Below are 24,832 nucleotides of genomic sequence, written 5' to 3' on the forward strand. Positions count from 1 at the left end.
GGATTTTCACTAGTCCGTACGGACTAGTGCTATAGAGAGTTCACTAGTCCAACACGTTTTTTACTAGTCTCGGACTTACGGACATGAGTTAATTTCGAACCCTGGTACATAATCCCAGGGAATCTGGTTCTGATGTCTAGAGGTATATGTACATAATCCCAGGGAATCTGGTTCTGATGTCTAGAGGTATATGTACATAATCCTAGGGAATCTGGTTCTGATGTGACAGAAATGAGATAATTAAAAGCAGAATGTGGAAGGATATTGTTACCAACAGAACCTGATGAAATAACCAAGAACTTTTTTTTCTATCCATCGGTAAAAAATGTTTATAATTTTGTTCGATCGACAAATTACTCGTCTTTAAACATTGAGTTTGACATCCTCATTAATTTAATCAGTCGGATCAGTAAAATGCTTTTTTCCAAAGTGTCAGCGCGAAGTGTAAAGCTTCCTGCTAATGAGCCAAACATCGCATGCCTTTGTGTGTTTCTATTCACATATATGAGGTGAAAATTGGCAATATAATTTACATTTTTAGTCTTCAAAATACTTATCAATGGAAAGATATCCTCACTGAGATTGTGAGCGAAGTAAAAAAAACAACTCCAATATGTCAGATGGAATGGGCAATATCGGCCAAAGTTACATGGATCTAAAGTGTTCGAAGTTGAATTGCACAATGCACATGGAGTTTGCCTACTGCAGTCTGAGAATTTAACTTTTTAAATGGCATAGACAATACGTCTATGTCTTTTTGATGTGGCATAGACCTATGGGATTTGGCAAAGACCTGACCAAAACTCCTTGCAGGAAACACACCACATTTCTCTTCCCTCAAACTTCAACTATACTCGTCTGTTCTGCCAGTGTGGCTTGAATTCGCGTTTTCTTTCTTCTTTTTTATATAGCTTGCGTTTTTCTTGTTCTGATTCTTTTTTGTTTGTTTGAAACCTTTTGGTTTAATGCCAGGCTTTGTGCCTTGAAAATACTTGAACTGTGGAATCATTTACACACTATTGACCTTCACCTAAAAATTATTTTTGCTAAGTTGGACGTATATTATTTTGTTTTGACATTCTTGCAATACTTGAATATTTGGGAAATAAAGAAAAAAAGGACAACTCTAGTTATATTGTTGGGGAAAATTTCAATTGAAAAATCGATCCCAATAAAATTTATCAACGCAGATAAAAAAAAAATTTCAAAAGCATCAACATTTAAAGACATACAGATCATATGCTGAACAATTTGTCTAGAGCAGTAGTCATAGTCTCCAAACTGCTTAGACACTTAAGTCATATACTTTTAAATTAATGGAAGGAAAATCGAGGTCACAAAAATAGATTTTAACGATTGCATGGGAAAACATTTATTTTGTGTGCATTATCACACACACATATCATAATTTTTCCTTTCTTTCTTAGAATTTGGCATAGACAATTCGGGATATCTTATTTGCACATGGCATGGCCAGACCTCATTTGGCATAGCCGCGGTCTATCGGTCTACCGTTAAATTCTCAGACTGATACTATGCGTGATGCAGTTAAGGGCATAAGAAAAGATTTTTGCTTTTACTGTGCATCAGCTGATGCCGATTTCAAAGGACCATAATTTATTACAGAAATTCTGTAGGGTTCTCTCGATCCATGCTGATTGTCTTGTCAAAGAGCTAGAGATTTTCAAAGAGAAATCCTCTGAAATAGACTTATGAAATTATTGATAGGAACAGTCAACTTGTCATAGTTTTGAGTATTTTGAACAGTCATTTTTTCCCCACACCTTTTTTGGCTTGATTCTTTCCGAAAAATATCTCAATAAATCTGTTCACTGTTTTATATTGTGATTTTTATCATTGATTTTAAATTCAACTTCAATAAAAAAAAAAATTCCTTTCCTCCCTCCTGGTCTGAACCCCCCCCCCCCCCCCCTCCGACAGTAATTCCAAACAAACTTTTTTTAAGGATGGCCCCACCCCCGGGGGCCAGGATTTTAACAAACTTGATTCTGCACTATGTCTAACTGTAGCTCTCTGAAAAAATATTGTGATGGAACAGAGAACTACAGATCCAAAACCCTTTGATTTATGGCGCACAAAGAGCTGTGCATGGTTGAGGCCTGATATCGTTGTATTCTTGTGTTGCTGTCTTATAAATTTAATACCAAAAAATTCTTAACATATTTTCTTACTATACTGTGTCCAAACATACCTTCAAATATCCATTAAAGCCCCATACGACCCGAAAACTAATAGCTTCAAATGATTTCGTTTGTTGACGTAGCAATGTTAGGTAGCCAGTCAATTTGAACCCTATTGCTATTAGTATCTATATTCATAAAATTCGTTATAAGTTATGTATTCGCTCTTCGTTTATTATCAACACGAATAATTTATAGAAATTAAAAAAAATATATAGTTTTAAAGGTAAAATAAGCTCTTGATTAATGAAAATGCTAGAAAAGCCCATTTTGGTCCTTAACACTCCTGTGGCAGGGATGGAGATCGGACCAGACTAATGAAAGTCGCATAGTCATGAGTAATCTGAATAATTACTATTTAAAAGAACTGGGATGATATATTATCCAAAATATTTAGTTAAAATATTTGTGGGGATATTAGTTCACATCTAAACATTATTGTGCAAGTATGGAAATGAACCAGGACTCGAATTGACTGACTACCTAACATGGCTACGTCAACGATCGAAATCATCAAAAGCTATGAGTTTTTGGGTCATATGCGACTTTCAGGAATATTTGAAGGTATGTTTGGACACAAGGAGGAAAATATGTTAGGAATTTTTTAATATTAAATTTATGAGACAACAACACAAGAATACAACGATATCAGGCCTCAACTGTGCGCAGCTTTTTGTGCACCGTAAATCTAAGATTTTTTTTATAAGGGGTGGATCTATAGCTCTCTGTTCCGTCACAATATTTTTTTCAGAGAGCTACAGTTCTGCAGCTACACTATGTCAGGAAGCTTTCATGTAAATCTCAGCTCTTCTGGCCCAGTGTTTCTTGAGAAGATTTTCCCTATATTTTGTAAGTAAAACTTTGATTCCCTATTGTGGCCCCATCCCACCCCCAGGGGTCATGATTTTAATAAACTTGAATCTGCACTATATCAGGAAGCTTCCATGTGAATTTCAGCTCCTCTGGCCCAGTGGTTCTTGAGAAGAAGATTCTTAACTAACCCCACCTTATTTTTGCATTTTTGTGATTATCTCCCCTTTGCAGGGGGCATGGCCCTTCATTTGAACAAACTTGAAAGCCCTTCATCCAAGGATGCTTTAATTGTGCCAAGTTTGGTTGAAAAGTGATTCTAGAGAAGAAGATGAAAATGTGAAAAGTTCACGCCGACGGACAATGGACAAATTTTGATCAGAAAAGCTCACTTTGAAGGCTCCGGTGACCTAATGATAGTTTATTTTATGGAATTTACATGCATAGACGGTAAGTAATGCAGCATTAATAGTGATACATAGTTGGTTTAATAGTCAACTAACTTATTTGAAGCGAATTGCACATTAATTGCTAGAACCGGCTGAAGCTGAAAGTAAATTTCCAGACATGAATTATGAAGGACTGCTCTAAGAGTCTGTGAAGGCGTCAGTCTAAATATTCAGCCCAGCCGAATCTCAGCTGAGATTACATTATAGTATGAAAAAAATGGAATAAAAATTCCATAAAAGAAATATTCAATACAGTGCTCCAAGTTGCGAGTAAAACGGTCGCATTTGCGACCAGAAAATCGATTTTGCGACTAGAGATTATATTTAAGTCGCATATTTGCGAGTGGAAAAAAAATGGGCATCCAGTAAAATCTTGTAATCGGGATCGGAAGTCTGAATAAATATGTTTCAGTCTCGGTCAAAACAGCGTTTGAAAGCAATCAAGATGGCGGTAAAACGAGGGTTAAAGCACTTTGGACTTAATAAAAAGTAGAAGCCTCGGCCTAGTACATGTAACGAAGAAATTCAAAAATCACACTGAGAAAGTTCTGCATTTAAAGATGACTAAAGAAAAATGCAAAAGTAAAGGAAGACCCGAATCCTAATGGCTGAAGGAATTTTCGTGGTTGATATAAAGAGATTGCAAAATGTTTTGCAGAATTTGTGAGGCCAATCAGCCAGCAACGTCCACCATTTCTGGACACCCATTGTCCGATTTCACCACGACCTGGTGTACATCTTTCAAATGTGGAAGTGTGACTATTCACGGTAACAGTGAGAGACACGTCTTGTCCGTGTAAGTCGGGAGGGGCAACTGTTGCTGCTAATTTTCACAGACAATTACAACTCGGGATGTAGTGTTCTTATTGATGCTGGTACTGATTGTTCAGCAAAAGATCGAACAAAAGTAGAAGCTCTTATTCACATAAGCAGTGAAGACCAACTTATTGAGGACTTTAAAGCAAATCCTTGTTTGGAACGCTGGGTTTTCTTCTCCAGAAGCGTACTATAAAATATACAAGATGACCCAATGCAATACAACTTTTACCAGAGTAAATACTTAACTTGTTAGCATCCAGCATGTTTCAAAGCACATTTCTATTCAGTTTAAAAACAAAACGCATACATGGGTGTATATTTTTTTCTTGAAAGATATTCAAATTAAAAAAAAATTGTAGGCCTTATTTACAAAATCTTTTACCATAACGAATAGAAATTTTGAACATGGCGACTAGAAATTTGAAAATGGCGACCAGAAATATTTCTAGGTCGCCATTTTGCGACCTGATATCAGATGTGACTTGGAGCTCTGCAATATTTAGGAAATTGAATACTAATTATGCATACCAGAGCACCTTTTTCGGTGCTCAAAATAACGGAAGTTATTCCTACATAAAACTCATTAAAGAGGTTCGCACCTGAGATTTGGAGTAATGTCAATTTTTTGGGAAGTGTATTTTTGATTTCTACATTGAAGGAGAATTAGGAAATCAAAAAGAAAAATTGGGGTCGCAACACTTGTTATTGAGCTATAGTGTTCTAAACATGACCTTTTTGCACTTAAATTTTATTCAATTAAACTTGGCATTTCTGTTGGTGTCAACACAACATAAGCAACACAAATCAATCACTACATAAAATAGATACATAATCATGTCTTCTAACACTACAGATAAAAAAAAATATAAATTAATACTAGTAATGGAAATAAATAATGACCTTTTTGCACTTGATATACGAAAAACTTCATGATATCAAAATTGATGGTTTAAAAGGACATATTAGGAGTAATGTCAATTTCTAAAATTTTACAAAATCAATATGAAAGTAAACTGATGACGTCATGACTATACATCAAGTGACGTTGACACATGTAAGGAATTTGTTATGTGCGCCATGCAAATATCAACAAAATGTGTAGTAGTTTTTGAAATATATGACATGGGATATATGGAATATATATGTGAAACGCTGAGAATTTATTGATATTATGAAGGTATGTTGATTTCATTCATTAATGGGGAAAACATTCTATTTAGCATGTCGATCCGATTTTCCTCTGTCACACACTGAAATAAAACTGCAAAAGTAGCACACTATGCTGCATACTTTTAGAGACTTTTTATACAACGTGTGAAAGGTCATAAACTAATGTACACGGCAATTACTGATAGAATCGTCTGTTAAGAAACTTTTAAAGAAAACTGCATAGCATCAGTGCAATATGTAAAACATAGGCTAGATGGTTTCGCGTTTAAATGTTTAATAATTATTTCTTACTGAAAGTGGTAGGATTCTATCAGTAATTCTGATAAACTATGGGTGTTTTACTGTCAATATCGCCAGTTAGACCAATACTTAAATTCTGGAGTAGTGTGCTACTTTTCCATTTTCTATTAAGGTACATTCATGATCTATTTATAACAGTCATGCAATGACGTCATACGGAAGAGCATGTTTGTCATGTTGTTATGATACAAAATGTTCTCATGTAAATAACCAAAATAGTTTTTAAGAGTTAGTAGCTCCCTCTCTCTGTGCAAGACATATTTTAAAAATTATGCAGTTTACGTGCATAAATGGAGCATAACCTGCCTTAACATACCCGCGAGGTAGTAAAAAGAATTGTAGAGTATTCTTCTATTACTACCACTGATAGGCAGTAAAAAGAATTGTAGTGTGTTTTTCTATTATCAAATGTTACCTTGAGCTGTATTCTGTTCTTGACACGGTTAGCCAGGGCTGTATTGATAGCTTTGTCAAACTGTAGCAGAACCTTCAGTGCTAACTGAGGAGTAATTTGTCCACACTACAATTCAATAATCATCATAAAATCAAATGCTAGCACATAGCAAAGAGGTTATAATTACAAGAAGTTAGAGATTACAAACTTGGGACACAGGAAAATTATGTCATACTTTACACAAGAGAACCATTAAAGATGATATAGAAAAAGATCATCCACAGCACTTTTTGGTACAGGGACCAGGTCCCTTTTATTGGAGAAAATCATTGTTTTCTGATAAATTTGGAAAACTGAGTATGTTTCATCCAAGTAAAGCTTAAAACATAATAACCATTTCAACCTTTATATTTCATCAGTTCTTGACTCTATTTATCGACAACAACCCCCCCAACCCCCCCTCCCCAAATCAGTTTAAAATGCAAAATATCTTTTTACCAGTAAATGCATTTGGGAAATTTTGCTCATATAGTTGGGAAAATATAGGTAACCTTTTTGTCATTGGTAAATGGTAATGGGTCTGATATTCGGTCTAGCTTTGAGGGGAGTGATGGTCCTATGTAGTAACATAAGGTACATTTGGGTCACTCCAGCCAGATCGAGGTTCTGCAGCGACACTCATTCAATTCTCCTTCAATATGAAAGACACTTTGGATATATGTATTTTCAGGCATGAACTATCATCCTAGAGGTGTTTTTTGATGATACATTGGTGTTTTAGGCCAAATAAAACAAGCGGCCCATGGGCCACATCGCTCACCTGAATCACCTTGGCCCATATCTGAAGAATTTCCATATATATTTGCATGTAAAACCTTAGTACCTATTGTGTCCCCAACCTACCCCTGGAGGCCATGAATTTTACAAGCTTGAATCTGCACAATGTCAGAAAGCTTTCATGTAAATGTCAACTTCTTTGGCCCAATGGTTCTTGAGAAGAAGATTTTTAAAGATTTTCCCTATATATTTGTATGTAAAACTTTCATCCCCTATTGTGGCCCCAACCTAACCCCGGGGGACATGATTTGAACAAACTTGAATCAGCACTGCGTCTGAAAGCTTTCATGTAAATCTCAGCTCTTCTGGCTCATTAGTTCTTGAGAAGAAGATTTTTAAAGATTTTTCCTATATATTTGTATGTAAAACTTTGATCCCCATTGTGGCTCTACCCCTCTGAAAATAAATCCCACTTTTTTGCTTAATTGAAGGATATCCCTGGAAGTCCTGGGACTTCCTTGTGAAGTCCCACTTCTCCCATGTCCTAATGCAGTGGGATAATACAGGACTTCATGTTTCTGCATTTGTCCTGGAATATCCCACTTAGTGACTTTGCAAGAATTTCTAGGACATATTTATTACCTAAATGTCTTACAAAGTCCCACTCTCATAGCAGCAGGTTTTTCTAGGACATTCTTGTGTTTTTCAGGACTTTATTATAAAATGAAGACGAAAACATCGTCCCAGAAATTCCCTAAAAATCTCATACTTGATACATTCAAGATAATGCAAGACTTTACATTGCTTTCCAGGACTTCGTATTAAAAGTATGCAAAGAGAGAAGTCTTGCAATTACCCTCAAAATCTTACAACCAGTGAAGTCAGATTATAAAGGACTTTAATGAGGGTTACAGGACTTTTAGATATTATAAATTGTTACAAAATTAAATCCTTGTCATATCAAAGAAAAGATTTTACATTTTCTGGATTACCTTGACATGTCATTGCTACATAGTTCAGGCTAAAAAAACCCTATAAGAACAGTGAATGATTCGTGGATAAGAACATTTATGTATACAACAACAATCATGTCATAATAAGTTGTAATAGAAAAGACTATATTTCATCAAAAGTAGACTTGAAAAATGTTGGCTATCCCCTCTGAAAATAAATCCCACTTTTTTGCTTAATTGAAGGATATCCCTGGAAGTCCTGGGACTTCCTTGTGAAGTCCCACTTCTCCCATGTCCTAATGCAGTGGGATAATACAGGACTTCATGTTTCTGCATTTGTCCTGGAATATCCCACTTACATCAAGAGTGACTTTGCAAGAATTTCTAGGACATATTTATTACCTAAATGTCTTACAATGTCCCACTCTCATAGCAGCAGGTTTTTCTAGGACATTCTTGTGTTTTTCAGGACTTTATTATAAAATGAAGACGAAAACATCGTCCCAGAAATTCCCTAAAAATCTCATACTTGATACATTCAAGATAATGCAGGACTTTACATTGCTTTCCAGGACTTCGTATTAAAAGTGTGCAAAGAGAGAAGTCTTGCAATTACCCTCAAAATCTTACAACCAGTAAAGTCAGATTATAAAGGACTTTAATGAGGGTTACAGGACTTTTAGATATTAATTGTTACAAAATTAAATCCTTGTCATATCAAAGAAAAGATTTTACATTTTCTGGATTACCTTGACATGTCATTGCTACATAGTTCAGGCTAAAAAAAACACCTATAAGAACAGTGAATGATTCGTGGATAAGAACATTTATGTATACAACAACAATCATGTCATAATAAGTTGTAATAGAAAAGACTATATTTCATCAAAAGTAGACTTGAAAAATGTTGGCTATGAGAACACTTCTTATAAATTTATAATGACAACAATCTGAACTTGAATAAAAATCACTTTACTGTCAAATGCACTATTGAAATCCTCAATGTCACTTGAAAGACTACCATAATTTGAGTTTTGAGATGCTTCATCACAGGAGTTCAATCGGGTTTGTCATGTTTTTTTTAAGGTTAGAATATTGTCCAGTGTATTATTAAGATCATTTTGATAACAGATTTCCAGTTCCTGGGCTACCTTCTTCAAAATAAAGAAGATCCCTTTTTGTGAAAGAATGTTAAAAAATTCATCAGATTCTGTGGTAGGCTTTTCCATTTCCAGAGATGACACAGCGGCATTAATGTTCAAAACTGAACTTAAAAAAATGTCTGTATCAAAAGGATTGCAATTCAGGCTCAAGTGATGATAAGTTAAAAGGATTTTCCAATGTCACGGTCGTATCACTTGAAGTACCAATGGCATATCAACTTTTGGATGTCACCACTGAAGATTGCAGTTGATGTTTTAATATTTAGTACATTTAGGAATTCGCATGTTTACATCTTTCTTGCACAGCATGTACCTTTTGGGTTCTCAATCTCCTGCAATAATAATTAATTACAAATTATTAATGAAGAAACTTAATTTTCAAGACACTGATTAAAAATTTTATATTTAGAAAAGTTTCTTTGACACATCAATGTTTTGAGGTGCAAATAGCAATAAATTATCACTGATGGATACAATCAGCTTGCCATGCTAAATTTTGTATTTTGTAGTTATTTTACGAAGCAGTAATAATTACAGAACAAGGTCAACTGATCGAAACAGAATCATAATGATGGATATCAATGATACAATGTTCTGGTGATTATACCCTTTCCATCTAGATCGAACCAGTCAATGGTTTACGTTAAAAAAAAGAGTAGCTTGTTTTGATATGTTAAGCTGTAAATAGAATGATTGTATCGAGGAATTTCGAGTGGTCCAGCGATCAAGCGTGTATTTTTCCAATGCATGTAATCATTTACAAACGTAAACAAAATAAGCATATGGTACTTACAGAGTGTCATCCGTTACCCCGTAGTCCTTTTTCATTCCGATGTTATTGATTTCCATTCACAAATCTTTAAATCATAAATGACTTCTTTGAAAGTTATAACTTCCGGTGATGTCGTTTCGGTCAACTTGTACAATGTACGAAGCTTGTCGTGTTTTTTTCTTCTCCCGGTTCTAATTCGATATAAGATATATCATGTATAAAATATATCATATGTATATATATGAAGTCTTATACACTGGGTTTCCACTGGTCGATTGTATAACTTTTTACTGATCGTCTTTTGGTTACGTGTTGACCTGGGGACGAGTCAGTCAGTGTACGACCTGACGTTCACGCAAGTGATCAAAGCGCTTTTTTTTCAATGTTCCTTTCTGGGCGCGAAGTCAGGGAAATATTCGCAAGGATGGAGAACATTCAACAGAATCAGTATGCAATCAAGCATGGAATGGATTCCAGATAGGAATATAGGATTCACCTTACACTCAGAAACTGAGGGATAGGCCTAGTTGTTCAAAATACACGGCGTTGCTGGTTAGTATTTTTACTTTTGGTTTGTAATAATTCGTCTTTTTTCAAAAATTTTTTTGGTAGTCTAGTGGAATTGTCACACCTTAACAAATTATCATCCTGTTTCCAATATTTTTATCTAGTACATGTTCTCTTTCATTGTAGCATGGACTTGAAGAGATAGTTATGAATTTAGAATATCAAGTGACTTTTAATAAGGCAGTTTTCAGTGGATGAACCGACATCATGCAGTGTGACAGGAAAACGCCCGTGAGACCAAAGATGGCTTAGATAAAAGGGAAGACGATGCAGAAGGTGCATATATACAAGTTCAAGACATAGATATTTTAAATTTTGCATGATGTTCATTTACAAAACCTGTTATGCAACCTCTCAAATAATTCATTATGCTATCTTTTAAGCCTCTGTACCAGAGAAAAATCCAGAGATGGCCCTCAAAGAAGTTAGAAACAAGATGAGAGACCGTCTCAAGTTGTTTAGGTCTGGAGCCACCTTCCCCCACCCACGAGTCGAAGAAATAGATCTTTGAACCAGGTTACCCGTGACATCAAGATAAACAAAATTCAACTTGAGGGACAATTTGATAATACCTGTTTAAAAAAATTTTTTTTAGCTCACCTGGGCCGAAGGTTCAAGTGAGCTTTTCTGATCAAAATTTGTTCGTTGTCTGTCGTCGGCGAAAACTTTTCACATTTTCATCTTCTCCAGAACCACTGGGTCAATTTCAACCAAACTAAGTGACACAAAGCACCCTTGGGTGAAAGGCTTTCAAGTTTGTTCAAATGAAGGGCCATGCCCCTTCAAAGGGGAGATAATCGCAAAAATACGGTGGGGTCATTCAAAAATCTTCTCAAGAACCACTGGGACAGAGAAGCTGAAATTTACATGAAAGCCTCCTGACATAGTACAGATTCAAGTTTGTTAAAACCAATGACTGGGGGGGGGGGGGGGGGGGGGGGTTGGGGGGTTGGATTGGGTCTCAATAGGGGATCAAAGTTTTACTTACAAATATACAGGAAAAATCTTTATGAAAATTGTCTTCTCAAGAAACACTTGGCCAGAAAAGCTGAGATTTACATGAAAGCTTCCCGACATAGTGTAGACTCAAGTTTGTAAAATTCACAGGGTTGTCACTAACGCAAGAATAGGATCACAGAAATTTCATTGGGGTTTGTCTGATATGGCGAGTCCCGCAGACGTGTCTCAGACTCTGAGTAAAAATCATAATTTTACTTAGAAGCCCTGATTTGTGTATTAATTAAAACTCATAGGAAAAAATCTAGGTAAAACGTTACGCTCTAATGTGAACCGAGATGATACCACCGAGTTCACAGTGTCCCAATCCGACTTGTGCGTTTAGTGCAGTCATTAGGTGCAAATTAGAATATAATATTGAAATTTAGATACAAAGTAAAAAAACATTTTGCCACTCACAGGCAGTTATTTATATATGTTTCTTTTTCTTTTTTTTACAAATCAGGATCTATATTTAATTATAAATGTTTGTCTTCCGGTAGCCATTTTTATTGGAATTGAAAGTAGCGTAGTTTGTAAACTTTGGTAGATTTTACATCATTTTACAAACAAAATTAGTACGCATCTATTTTATCACAATAATTATTTAATTAAAATTTTGTTTAATACTGAATAGGGTTGTAACGATGATAGAGGATTCGGGGAAGTAATTTTGTTTGCAATGGGCAATTAGTTGTATGAGACCGAGTCGTGAATGATTACTTTTAATTTCATGTGTACAAAGTGATCACTGCACTGTTATGCATGGGCTAGACGAAAATTAACTGATTTTTGTCATTTGTTGAAGATGAAAGTGAACAGAGGTACGACATTAGCTTGTGTTCACTCGGTATAAATAAAGGTGTAGGAAAAATCTAAATGACTCTTTAATTCAACTTTCATGGGACTCGTCAAATTTTCATGGGACTCAAGCTGCTTACAAACCATGATACCGGGACTCGTCTTCAATATTTTCTAGTGACAACCCTGAATCGTGGCCCCCAAGGATAGGTTTTGGCCACATTATAGGGACAAAAGTTTTACATACAAGTATATGGGAAATCTTTAAATATGGACCAAGATGACTAAGGTGAGCGATGTGGCCCATGGACCTCTTGTTTAATTATTTGTTTACGTAAGAAATAGTGCTTTTTAGCTCACCCCAGCCATAATTTAAATGAACTTTTCAAAGTACTTGTTTTGGAAGTTCATATAAGTATTGCTGAAATTTATGTATATGTATGTTAAATAAATTTTATTATCAGATTATCATTTTGATTCGTAATTTCATTCTTAATTGCCACTTTTACAGAAAAGATATCACATATCCTGGATCTCGAGTTTTATTCCACAGTAGGGTTAAAGACCAAAACAGGTTAGTAGGATAAATTGGGACTTTCCAGGAGTCCTGCATCAACTCAAAAAGCAGGATTTTTAGGGAGATCCAATAAAATCCTGCAAAATCCCAGTCCTGTCTACTGGGACTTTCCAAGACATGTCCAGAATAATCCCACTTTTTCCCCTTTCAGATTGCAGGATTAAGTGAGACTTTGCAGGACTATAAAAGGCAAATTTAAGTGTTCAAATTATCCTTAAAAGTCCTGAAATGTCCCACTGCCAATACCGTCCCTCTAATTCCTTGTCAATCTCAGTTTCAAAAAAGCAGGACTTTTCAGGACAATCCTGATAAATCCTGGGATTTTGTCTCGGGACTTCCTGGGATATCCTGCTGTATTTTCAATGGGGAAATTATACTTAAAAGTCCTGAAATGTCCCACTGCCAATACCGTCCCTCTAATTCCTTGTCAATCTCAGTTTCAAAAAAGCAGGACTTTTCAGGACAATCCTGATAAATCCTGGGATTTTGTCTCGGGACTTCCTGGGATATCCTGCTGTATTTTCAGAGGGGATGAGAACACTTCTTATAAATTTATAATGACAACAATCTGAACTTGAATAAAAATCACTTTACTGTCAAATGCGCTATTGAAATCCTCAATGTCACTTGAAAGACTACCATAATTTGAGTTTTGAGATGCTTCATCACAGGAGTTCAATCGGGTTTGTCATGTTTTTTTTTAGGTTAGAATATTGTCCAGTGTATTATTAAGATCATTTTGATAACAGATTTCCAGTTCCTGGGCTACCTTCTTCAAAATAAAGAAGATCCCTTTTTGTGAAAGAATGTTAAAAAATTCATCAGATTCTGTGGTAGGCTTTTCCATTTCCAGAGATGACACAGCGGCATTAATGTTCGAAACTGAACTTAAAAAAATGTCTGTATCAAAAGGATTGCAATTCAGGCTCAAGTGATGATAAGTTAAAAGGATTTTCCAATGTCACGGTCGTATCACTTGAAGTACCAATGGCATATCAACTTTTGGATGTCACCACTGAAGATTGCAGTTGATGTTTTAATATTTAGTACATTTAGGAATTCGCATGTTTACATCTTTCTTGCACAGCATGTACCTTTTGGGTTCTCAATCTCCTGCAATAATAATTAATTACAAATTATTAATGAAGAAACTTAATTTTCAAGACACTGATTAAAAATTTTATATTTAGAAAAGTTTCTTTGACACATCAATGTTTTGAGGTGCAAATAGCAATAAATTATCACTGATGGATACAATCAGCTTGCCATGCTAAATTTTGTAACCGTACTGTCCGTAGTTATTTTACGAAGCAGTAATAATTACAGAACAAGGTCAACTGATCGAAACAGAATCATAATGATGGATATCCATGATACAATGTTCTGGTGATTATACCCTTTCCATCTAGATCGAACCAGTCAATGGTTTACGTTAAAAAATAGAGTAGTTTGTTTTGATATGTTAAGCTGTAAATAGAATGATTGTATCGAGGAATTTCGAGTGGTCCAGCGATCAAGCGTGTATTTTTCCAATGCATGTAATCATTTACAAACGTAAACAAAATAAGCATATGGTACTTACAGAGTGTCATCCGTTAACCCGTAGTCCTTTTTCATTCCGATGTTATTGATTTCCATTCACAAATCTTTAAATCATAAATGACTTCTTTGAAAGTTGTAACTTCCGGTGATGTCGTTTCGGTCAACTTGTACAATGTACGAAGCTTGTCGTGTTTTTTTCTTCTCCCCGTTCTTATTCGATATAAGATATATCATGTATAAAATATATCATATGTATATATATGAAGTCTTATACACTGGGTTTCCACTGGTCGATTGTATAACTTTCTACTGATCGTCTTTTGGTTACGTGTTGACCTGGGGACGAGTCAGTCAGTGTACGACCTGACGTTCACGCAAGTGATCAAAGCGCTTTTTTTTCAATGTTCCTTTCTGGGCGCGAAGTCAGGGAAATATTCGCAAGGATGGAGAACATTCAACAGAATCAGTATGCAATCAAGCATGGAATGGATTCCAGATAGGAATATAGGATTCACCTTACACTCAGAAACTGGGGGATAGGCCTAGTTGTTCAAAATACACGGAGTTGCTGGTTAGTATTTTTACTTTTGGTTTGTAATAATTCGTCTTTTTTGGTAGTCTAGTGGAATTGTCACACCTTAACAAATTATCATCCTGTTTCCAATATTTTTATCTAGTACATGTTCTCTTTCATTGTAGCATGGACTTGAAGAGATAGTTATGAATTTAGAATATCATCAAGTGACTTTTAATAAGGCACTGTTTTCAGTGGATGAACCGACATCATGCAGTGTGACAGGAAAACGCCCGTGAGACCAAAGATGGCTTAGATAAAAGGGAAGACGATGCAGAAGGTGCATATATACAAGTTCAAGACATAAATATTTTAAATTTTGCATGATGTTCATTTACAAAACCTGTTATGCAACCTCTCAAATAATTCATTATGCTATCTTTTAAGCCTCTGTACCAGAGAAAAATCCAGAGATGGCCCTCAAAGAAGTTAGAAACAAGATGAGAGACCGTCTCAAGTTGTTTAGGTCTGGAGCCACCTTCCCCCACCCACGAGTCGAAGAAATAGATCTTTGAACCACTCCAGGTTACCCGTGACATCAAGATAAACAAAATTCAACTTCAGGGACAATTTGATAATACCTGTTTAAAATTTTTTTTTTAGCTCACCTGGGCCGAAGGTTCAAGTGAGCTTTTCTGATCAAAATTTGTTCGTTGTCTGTCGTCGGTGAAAACTTTTCACATTTTCATCTTCTCCAGAACCACTGGGTCAATTTCAACCAAACTAAGTGACACAAAGCACCCTTGGGTGAAAGGCTTTCAAGTTTGTTCAAATGAAGGGCCATGCCCCTTCAAAGGGGAGATAATCGCAAAAATACGGTGGGGTCATTCAAAAATCTTCTCAAGAACCACTGGGACAGAGAAGCTGAAATTTACATGAAAGCCTCCTGACATAGTACAGATTCAAGTTTGTTAAAACCAATGACCTGGGGGGGGGGGGGGGGGGGGGGGGTTGGATTGGGTCTCAATAGGGGATCAAAGTTTTACTTACAAATATACAGGAAAAATCTTTATGAAAATTGTCTTCTCAAGAAACACTTGGCCAGAAAAGCTGAGATTTACATGAAAGCTTCCCAACATAGTGTAGACTCAAGTTTGTAAAATTCACAGGGTTGTCACTAACGCAAGAATAGGATCACAGAAATTTCATTGGGGTTTGTCTGATATGGCGAGTCCCGCAGATGTGTCTCGGACTCTGAGTAAAAATCATAATTTTACTTAGAAGCCCTGATTTGTGTATTAATTAAAACTCATAGGAAAATATCTAGGGAAAACGTTACGCTCTAATGTGAACCGAGTTCACAGTGTCCCAATCCGACTTGTTTGTTTAGTGCAGTCAATTAGGTGCAAATTAGAATATAATATTGAAATTTAGATACAAAGTAAAAAACATTTTGCCACTCACAGGCAGTTATTTATATATGTTTCTTTTTCTTTTTTTTACAAATCAGGATCTATATTTAATTATAAATGTTTGTCTTCCGGTAGCCATTTTTATTGGAATTGAAAGTAGCGTAGTTTGTAAACTTTGGTAGATTTTACATCATTTTACAAACAAAATTAGTACGCATCTATTTTATCACAATAATTATTTAATTAAAATTTTGTTTAATACTGAATAGGGTTGTAACGATGATAGAGGATTCGGGGAAGTAATTCTGTTTGCAATGGGCAATTAGTTGTATGAGACCGAGTCGTGAATGATTACTTTTAATTTCATGTGTACAAAGTGATCACTGCACTGTTATGCATGGGCTAGACGAAAATTAACTGATTTTTGCCATTTGTTGAAGATGAAAGTGAACAGAGGTACGACATTAGCTTGTGTTCACTCAGTATAAATAAAGGTGTAGGAAAAATCTAAATGACTCTTTAATTCAACTTTCATGGGACTCGTCAAATTTTCATGGGACTCAAGCTGCTTACAAACCATGATACCGGGACTCGTCTTCAATATTTTCTAGTGACAACCCTGAATCGTGGCCCCTAAGGGTAGGTTTTGGCCACATTATAGGGACAAAAGTTTTACATACAAGTATATGGGAAATCTTTAAATATGGACCAAGATGACTAAGGTGAGCGATGTGGCCCATGGACCTCTTGTTTAATTATTTGTTTACGTAAGAAATAGTGCTTTTTAGCTCACCCCAGTCATAATTTAAATGAACTTTTCAAAGTACTTGCTTTGGAAGTTCAAATAAGTATTGCTGAAATTTATGTTTTTGTATGTTAAATAAATTTTATTATCAGATTATCATTTTGATTCATAATTTCATTCTTAATTGCCACTTTTACAGAAAAGATATCACATATCCTGGATCTCGAGTTTTATTCCGCAGTAGGGTAAGACCAAAACAGGTTAGTAGGATAAATTGGGACTTTCCAGGAGTCCTGCATCAACTCAAAAAGCAGGATTTTAAAGGAGATCCAATAAAATCCTGCAAAATCCCAGTCCTGTCTACTGGGACTTTCCAAGACATGTCCAGAATAATCCCACTTTCTCCCCTTTCAGATTGCAGGATTAAGTGAGACTTGGCAGGACAATAAAAGGCAAATTTAAGTGTTCAAATTATCCTTAAAAGTCCTGAAATGTCCCACTGCCAATACCGTCCCTCTAATTCCTTGTCAATCTCAGTTTCAAAAAAGCAGGACTTTTCAGGACAATCCTGATAAATCCTGGGATTTTGTCTTGGGACTTCCTGGGATATCCTCCTGTATTTTCAATGGGGAAATTATCCTTAAAAGTCCTGAAATGTCCCACTGCCAATACCGTCCCTCTAATTCCTTGTCAATCTCAGTTTCAAAAAAGCAGGACTTTTCAGGACAATCCTGATAAATCCTGGGATTTTGTCTTGGGACTTCCTGGGATATCCTGCTGTATTTTCAGAGGGGTATCCAAGTTCTGGGGGCCATGATTTTAACAAACTTGAATCGGCACTATATCAGGAAGCTTTCATGTAAATCTCAGCTTTTCTGGCTCATTGGTTCTTGAGAAGAAGATTTTTAAAGATTTTCCCTATATTTGTATGTAAAACTTTGAACCCCCCCCCCTTGTGGCCCCATTCTACCCCCGGGGGACATGATTTGAACAAACTTGAATCTGCACTATGTCAGGAAGCTTTCATGTAAATTTAAGCTTTTCTGGCTCAGTGGTTCTTGAGAAGATATTTAAATGGCCCCACCCTATGAACAAACTCGAAAGCCTTCACCCAAGGATGCTTTTGGGCAAGTGTGGTTGAAATTGGCCCAGTGGTTCTGGAGAAGAAGTCGAAAATGTAAAAAGTTTACAGACAGACAGACGACGGACAACAGTCAATCAAAAAAAAGCTCACTTAAGCTTTCAGCTCAGGTGAGCTAAAACGTTGGATAGGTTTAAAAACTTAGAAGGGCTTGAAAACAGCTACTCCTGCACTTTCATGTTCAAAAACATGATTTTGGCAAATGCACTGATTTTTCCCCCCTGTATTAATTTTTTTATTTGAAATAAATATATAAGAATTGTCAAAACTAGGGTGATCCTTACCAATTTTGATAGGTATATATCACATCATATATTATAATAAATGGTACATGCAATGAGGTGAAAGTAAAAGAAAATTGTGTTTCTAAAATCTATCATTAAATAAAATGAAGTAAAAAAAATAAAATAAAATCCCTGACCCAGTGGTTCTTAAGAAGATTTTCCCTATATATTTGTATGTAAAACTTTGATCCCTATTGTGGCCTCACCCTACCCTCAGGGGTAATGATTTTTACAAACTTAAATCTGCACTATGTCAGGAAGCTTTCATGTAAATTTCAGCTCTTCGGACCCAGGCCATCATTAAAATTTTGTTTGCTTGATGTACTCCGACCCACATTTTTCAAGTTGGGTTGGTAGGTCGGTATTTTTGGGGGGGGGGGGGGTCATGAAAATCAGATTTACAAATTTTCTGATGTTTTCATTAAACACATAATGCTGCAAGACAGAATGGAGTTTTAGAACATTCATTTTGTACACATTGTATATAATACACGTAAATCTTCAGAAATTTACTAAGGACATTTTGTATTTGTCCCAGATGAGGACCTCTACAGTTGTTAATAAATAAATAAATTAACACCCCATTTTATTACCACCGATTCATTCTTTAAAAAATCCAGAAATGCTTTGTGGTTTGACATTCGTAATAGTAATCACTTAAACACTTTAATGTGATCCATGAATATTCAAGTAAATTGCATAATGACGGCAATTTACAATAAGATTTAATATTGCCCAATATAATTTTAATGCCGACTTCTCCGCATCGTTCAAATTGTTGCGACAATCGTGTTCCATTCGTGTGTCTCAGTTTAAGAGCAAAGTAAAAGTGCCTTTCACCTATTAAATCGTCATAACATTTAAATAATCCCATATCAAAATAATACGCGTGCTTTTTCAGAAATATAAACCATCAATTTGAATGCAGACTTGTGGTCCACCATAATTTTAGTGATCCCAACATAAGATAAATCACGTTATTTTTAATGTAAGTAACATCATGATGTCTTTCAAACTTTTGTACACAAATACGATCAGACCTTGACGAGGGAGTTCGTAGCCTCTTGTCCTATCTTGTTGGTAGATAATGTGGTAAATTGGAGCAGTGATGCAGTATATTTGATCCTTCATATAGAAAGTGTTTGAAAAGTTCCCGGATTAACAAATGGTCAGTATGAAAGTGAAAGTAGAACCGAAAATAATGTTTTTCATTTTTATTTTGAGCCGCCCAAAGGACATATTAAAAACAAAAATTCCGTAAAACTAGCCCAAATGAAAAAAATTGCCATAAAGTTTAAAATTAATTCGAAGAATGTCTATTTTCCAGGGAGTAAAAAAAAATAAATTTCAAAATGCTGAAAAAATGATCAGGTCGGGGCAAATTTCACGGGTCAGTTGGAGTACATCAAACAAATCAATTTCTATTTTAAGCCCCAGTGGTTCTTGAGAAGAAGATTTTACAATGGCCCACCCTACTTTTGCATTTTTGTGATTATTTACCCTTTGAAAGGGGCATGGCCCTTATTCATTTGAACAAACTTGAAAGCCCTTCACCCAAGGATGCTTTGTGCCAAGTTTGGTTGAAACTGGCCCAGTGGTTCTGGAGAAGAAGTCGAAAATGTAGAAAGTTTACAGACAGACGACGGACAAAAGGCGATCAGGAAAGCTCAACACTTGAGCTTTCAGCTCAGGTGAGCTAAAAACTGAAAACAGTACACATTCATTTCAAACTTTAAGGCATCCATTTAGAAGCATGTTTATTGAAAACAATTGGCTGAGAAAATTTAATGTGTACTTTACGCAGGATGCACGCCAAAAAGAATCATTGATGTCCATGTACTGTCTTTCTTTATTTGAGTAAAGTATGAAAATATTGCAGGATGAGTAAAACCATTTTAAGGAGCAGTATATTAGTCATTATAACTTTAAATTTCTTGTCCCATGGGATGTCTCAGTGGTTGTGAAATATTTTTGCACCTCGACTGTGTAGCATTTGTACATGTATATATATAGCGAAATTGTGGTACAAATACACACATCTTAAAATTCTTATTCAGAGGACAATCAAATATAAAGTTCTTTTCACCTTCTACAGAGGAGGAAGAACACTGAAAGCTTAGGTCTATATTCCTTTGGAATAAGTGGTCGACTAAGGTCAACCAATCTCCATCTAGATCATAAGGAAAAACAATGAATTCCGAGTCTATATAACCTTGGAATAAGTGGTCGATTATATTGGCCAGTCTCTATCAGAGGCTATCTACATAGGAAGAACCATAAAAGCTACATGCAAGTCGATTTTCCCTACGAATAAATGGTCATAATGTCGCCATAACACATACATGTGACTTGTGTTGTAGCCAAAAGAAATAGCAGACTATGGACTGGACAACAGTTCATAAACTGCTGATCGGTCAAAAGACCACTGATGTGAGAGTACTTGTAGAGATGAGCGATATTACCGGTATATTGCAATATTACCACCGACGATAATATATCACGTTATAAAAACTGGATACTGGTAGTGATGGGCAATCAAGAATTTAAACGATGATCGGATTAATCGGATGCACCTTTACGATTGATTAAACGAAAAATAATCGAATTTTATTTATTTCAAATTTATGGCATAAATATATTAAATTTATTTTGTATTTTACCCTAAATATTGAATTAATTAGAATGCAATCATTAGAAATTTGAAGTTAATAATCCCATACTTTTGATTTTGTTTTCAGGGAAACATTTTACAATTAGATTGCCCGGGTTGGGGATAGATCTCTCGACTTTTGTTGTAGTTCTTATGGGATTTGGGTTACAATAGACAGGCTGTCCAGCACCCTTGGACAAAAAATAAGGGCAAATTTTAGGGGTAAAATTTTAAAAAATTAGGGCTAAAATTAGGAATTTTTAACCAAATTGCGGAAGTTTTAATTATTTAAAAGGACTTACCTTGTCAAATTTGACAATAAAGAAACTCACATGACACACAAATAAGATGTAAGTACAGGAAGGGCGTATTCCAGTGTTCCATGGTCTCAGCTATTATTGGCTATAACCTAAAATCTCAACTCTTTATCACAAAGTCACAACCAATAAACAAGCTTGACACATGGATCCACAGGTCAACTGCCTTTCACTGCATCAGCATTATCTGAATAAGAACTGCAATCTACGTTAATAACACACATTTTGTATGAATGCATTTTGATTTTTCAAGACTGATAAAAAAGTAGGAATTGACATGAAAAATAAGGGCTTTTTTAGGATTTCCCCTTGAATTTTACATTTTTTAAGGAATTTTAGCAAAACTGAAAAAAATTAGGAATTTTAGGGCCGCTGGACAGCCTGAATAGAGCCTCAATACCCCTTGCTTGTTGTAAGAGGTAAAATCCAAGGCCCCATGTCACAGCAGGTGTGGTGCGATAAAGATCCCTCCCTGCTCAAAGACTGTAAGTGACGAGCATAGGCCTAAATTTTGCAGCCCTTCACCGGCAATGGTGACGCCTCCATATAAGTGAAAAATTTTCAAGAGGGACGTTAAACAATATTCAATCTTATCGGATGATTCAGCTTCGTCAGCCAGTTTTTAAAATTTTAGTTAAGTCGCGGCAGGAATATTCGCATCATTAAAAAAACCCACTGACGTTGGCGATTTTCGATTTTCAAAATGACAATCGATTATTCACATCGTTTCAGTTATAGCGACCGACAATCGAAAGTCGGCGATAATCGGTACATCACTAGATACCGGTATATCGTAATATCATCCAGCTATCTGGAACACATAATGAAAACATTCTCTCATTCCAGTAGCTTAGTATGTTGTTTAATTTGCAAAATAGTGTTGATTACCTCGATCTTTAATACAGGAAACCAATATAGATCGCTAAACGGGGAACCAAATATGTACAACATATACGAGATGAAAGAGATTTTCGTGAAGTTTTAGAAAAAGTTAAAATTGAAAACATGAAAAAGTATAAAGCCCTATATCAAAACTTAAAGGAAGTGAACATGAAAAAAAATATTTATTGCATAATAAACATAAAAGACCTGAACTAAATAATGTGACCTGATTCTAATTTGCTTGTTTCTATTATGAGATTTGATCAATTAAACACTCTAAATTAAAGTTTATGGAGGTCATCCATTATTTCCCAGCATGCATCTGTGCTCTGACGTAGATGAGACACATTGCTGTTGTTAACTGTGTCACTGTTATACAGCAGAAGAAGTTTATGGATTCATATTAGAATCGATGGACAAGGTTTTGGAGGAAAACGAACTGAAATCAAATCTAATTATAATTCATTAAGAAAAAGAAGAAAACACTCCCACAAAATATCTTCAGCTTCTCCAACTTCTGAACTTACTCAGAAGTACTAGTACTGTTATATTTCAAGATTCCAAATCAATTATTTTTATTAGATTTTAAAATATTTGAAGATAATTAAGGTGACTGTGTCATAATTTAAGTGCTGCAATATAGGCATGAGGGTAAAACTTTTCTGATCCCCCCCCCCCCCCCTCAAGAGAATGACCACATCTAACCTAGTTGATAAACTAGCTGCCTGTAGGCTAGGGGTGAAACGATACAGTACCTTCTCGATTGGATTCGATTTTCAATACTTTAGTCTCGATTCGATGATTTTCGATTCGATACAATAGCATGTACCAAATTCTTTATAATGCTAAGCTTTTTTTATGTTTTGTTGTATTTATTGCTCTCTGCAAATAAATTCTACATGATGTAAAACCGTTTAACATAGAGCAACACTCTTATTACTTGTCCTAAAGCCGAAATGTCGCCATACCCAGAATTTAAACATTGGGGGTGCATTTTTCAACTCGACTGCGTCCATTTTGATACAGCAAAGTTTACTCGTATGTTGATTGGGCAATTTTCAATTCCATTGGATAATCAGAAACCGTGATATCAAGAGCAATGTGTGCTATGATTTTAGAACCGTATCGAACCGAAACAGACCCCGAATAAATCGAACATCGAATCGAGACCACTACATCATGATTCGGTCGCATCGCGATGCATCGTTTTACCCCTACTGTAGGCCATAAATCTTGATAGCATGCCTGCAACAGAATTGTTACTGTATTCCATCATGTGTGTGTGTAATTGGAAATGTTTACACACAAATGCCATGTTACGTTTAGGATTAATACATGTGAATACAGAAGGTATTTTTCATTTTCTTGTTTTTCTTACTTGTTTAATAAGTTATTGTTTAAATCCTCTGAGGCTCTTCCTTTCTGGATACATAAATCCATATATAAATGTAAGCTGTATCAATTATAACAGGACTTGGACACACCATGTCAAATTATGGGTGTAAAGAACCATACTTTATGTGTATATCTATGTAATCTGACACAAAATGTTCAAACTCATGACAACAAAGACACCCCTTGAATGTACATAGCAGGGTTTTATCCAGCATTGAGATGTTACTACCCATTTTATATTTAAGGGGAATATTTGAAAAATCCAGTCATGAGCTTCCAGGGGATGGGAATGGGGATGAGGGACATTCATGGAATATAATATCCACAGATTATAACAGCCATATAAATTGATCGATTACTCATTTTATCTATATTGTAAGTCTGACAATTATATAAAATCACTTAGAATATCAAAAAAAATGATTTTGGTTGAAAATTCTTCTACAATTTTGTGAAGTTTCTACAAATGAAGGGTTTTATTTATCTGTGGAAGGGAAAATATCCATTTGTTGCCAAAGGGGAAAGGAACCTTTTACCGGTAGTCAAAACAACCTATATAAATCCCTGCATAGCTACAATTTCCACAAGCACACCAATCAAGGAAAATTCCTCTCTCATTAAAATCAATTGCTGGTAAAGAAGAATTATTCTGAGAAACAATTTCTTCAGCTGTAACATCGGGTTCAAACTGATATCCCATATTTAATTCACTTTCTGTTGATGACATTTTAACGTTGATGCTAATCTACAATGTGCCAAAAATACACAATGTGTCCTACTGACATCAGCATCAGTGCTGCCCGCTGGATGCTAAGAGATAACCCAGCAGGGAGGTAATAAATTTTTCAATATGGCAGCTCCCAAGGATTGAAAACATTAGTTAATCTTTATGAAATATCTCCCTTCTAAAGAAAGCTACACCTTTGTGATTTTCAGATTTCATTATATACATCAAAATGACAAATTTAAACCCTTTGTCACATTTTCATGTTCACTTCCTTTAAATCAGTGCAGAATTCTAAATACATTTCTCTTTTTAAATACATATAAATACGGAATTTTTTCTTGCACTATTCCAGAATTAACTGTTTGCGTTTTTAACATTTATACAATAAACTTCCTACATTTAAATATCATGGATACTGAATATGAAGTTGTAAAAATTAGAAAAAAACAAAAGAAGTTTTGTTGGTTAATTTTG

The 24,832-nt window shown here is 35.4% G+C and overlaps 1 protein-coding gene and 1 long non-coding RNA gene across 3 annotated transcripts in view; both read right to left on the reverse strand.

Annotated features, from left to right (window-relative positions):
* LOC125662014 (transcription initiation factor IIA subunit 2-like) overlaps nt 1-24,832 on the reverse strand; it is a 45,426-nt gene that overhangs the window by 18,671 nt on the left and 1,923 nt on the right. For both annotated transcript variants that reach the window (XM_048894184.2, XM_056147037.1), the window contains exon 2: nt 6,165-6,269. In XM_048894184.2, coding sequence (XP_048750141.1) covers nt 6,165-6,269 — 105 coding nt within the window. The remainder of the gene's footprint in view (nt 1-6,164; nt 6,270-24,832) is intronic.
* Nucleotides 8,515-10,024, reverse strand: LOC125682799 (uncharacterized). Its single transcript, XR_007372674.2, has 2 exons — nt 9,830-10,024; nt 8,515-9,368 (listed from the first exon to the last, which is right to left on the reverse strand). It is a non-coding gene; the product is annotated as an uncharacterized LOC125682799 (long non-coding RNA).

This window comes from Ostrea edulis, chromosome 8, assembly GCF_947568905.1.
Source record: "Ostrea edulis chromosome 8, xbOstEdul1.1, whole genome shotgun sequence".
Lineage (NCBI taxonomy): Eukaryota > Metazoa > Mollusca > Bivalvia > Ostreida > Ostreidae > Ostrea > Ostrea edulis.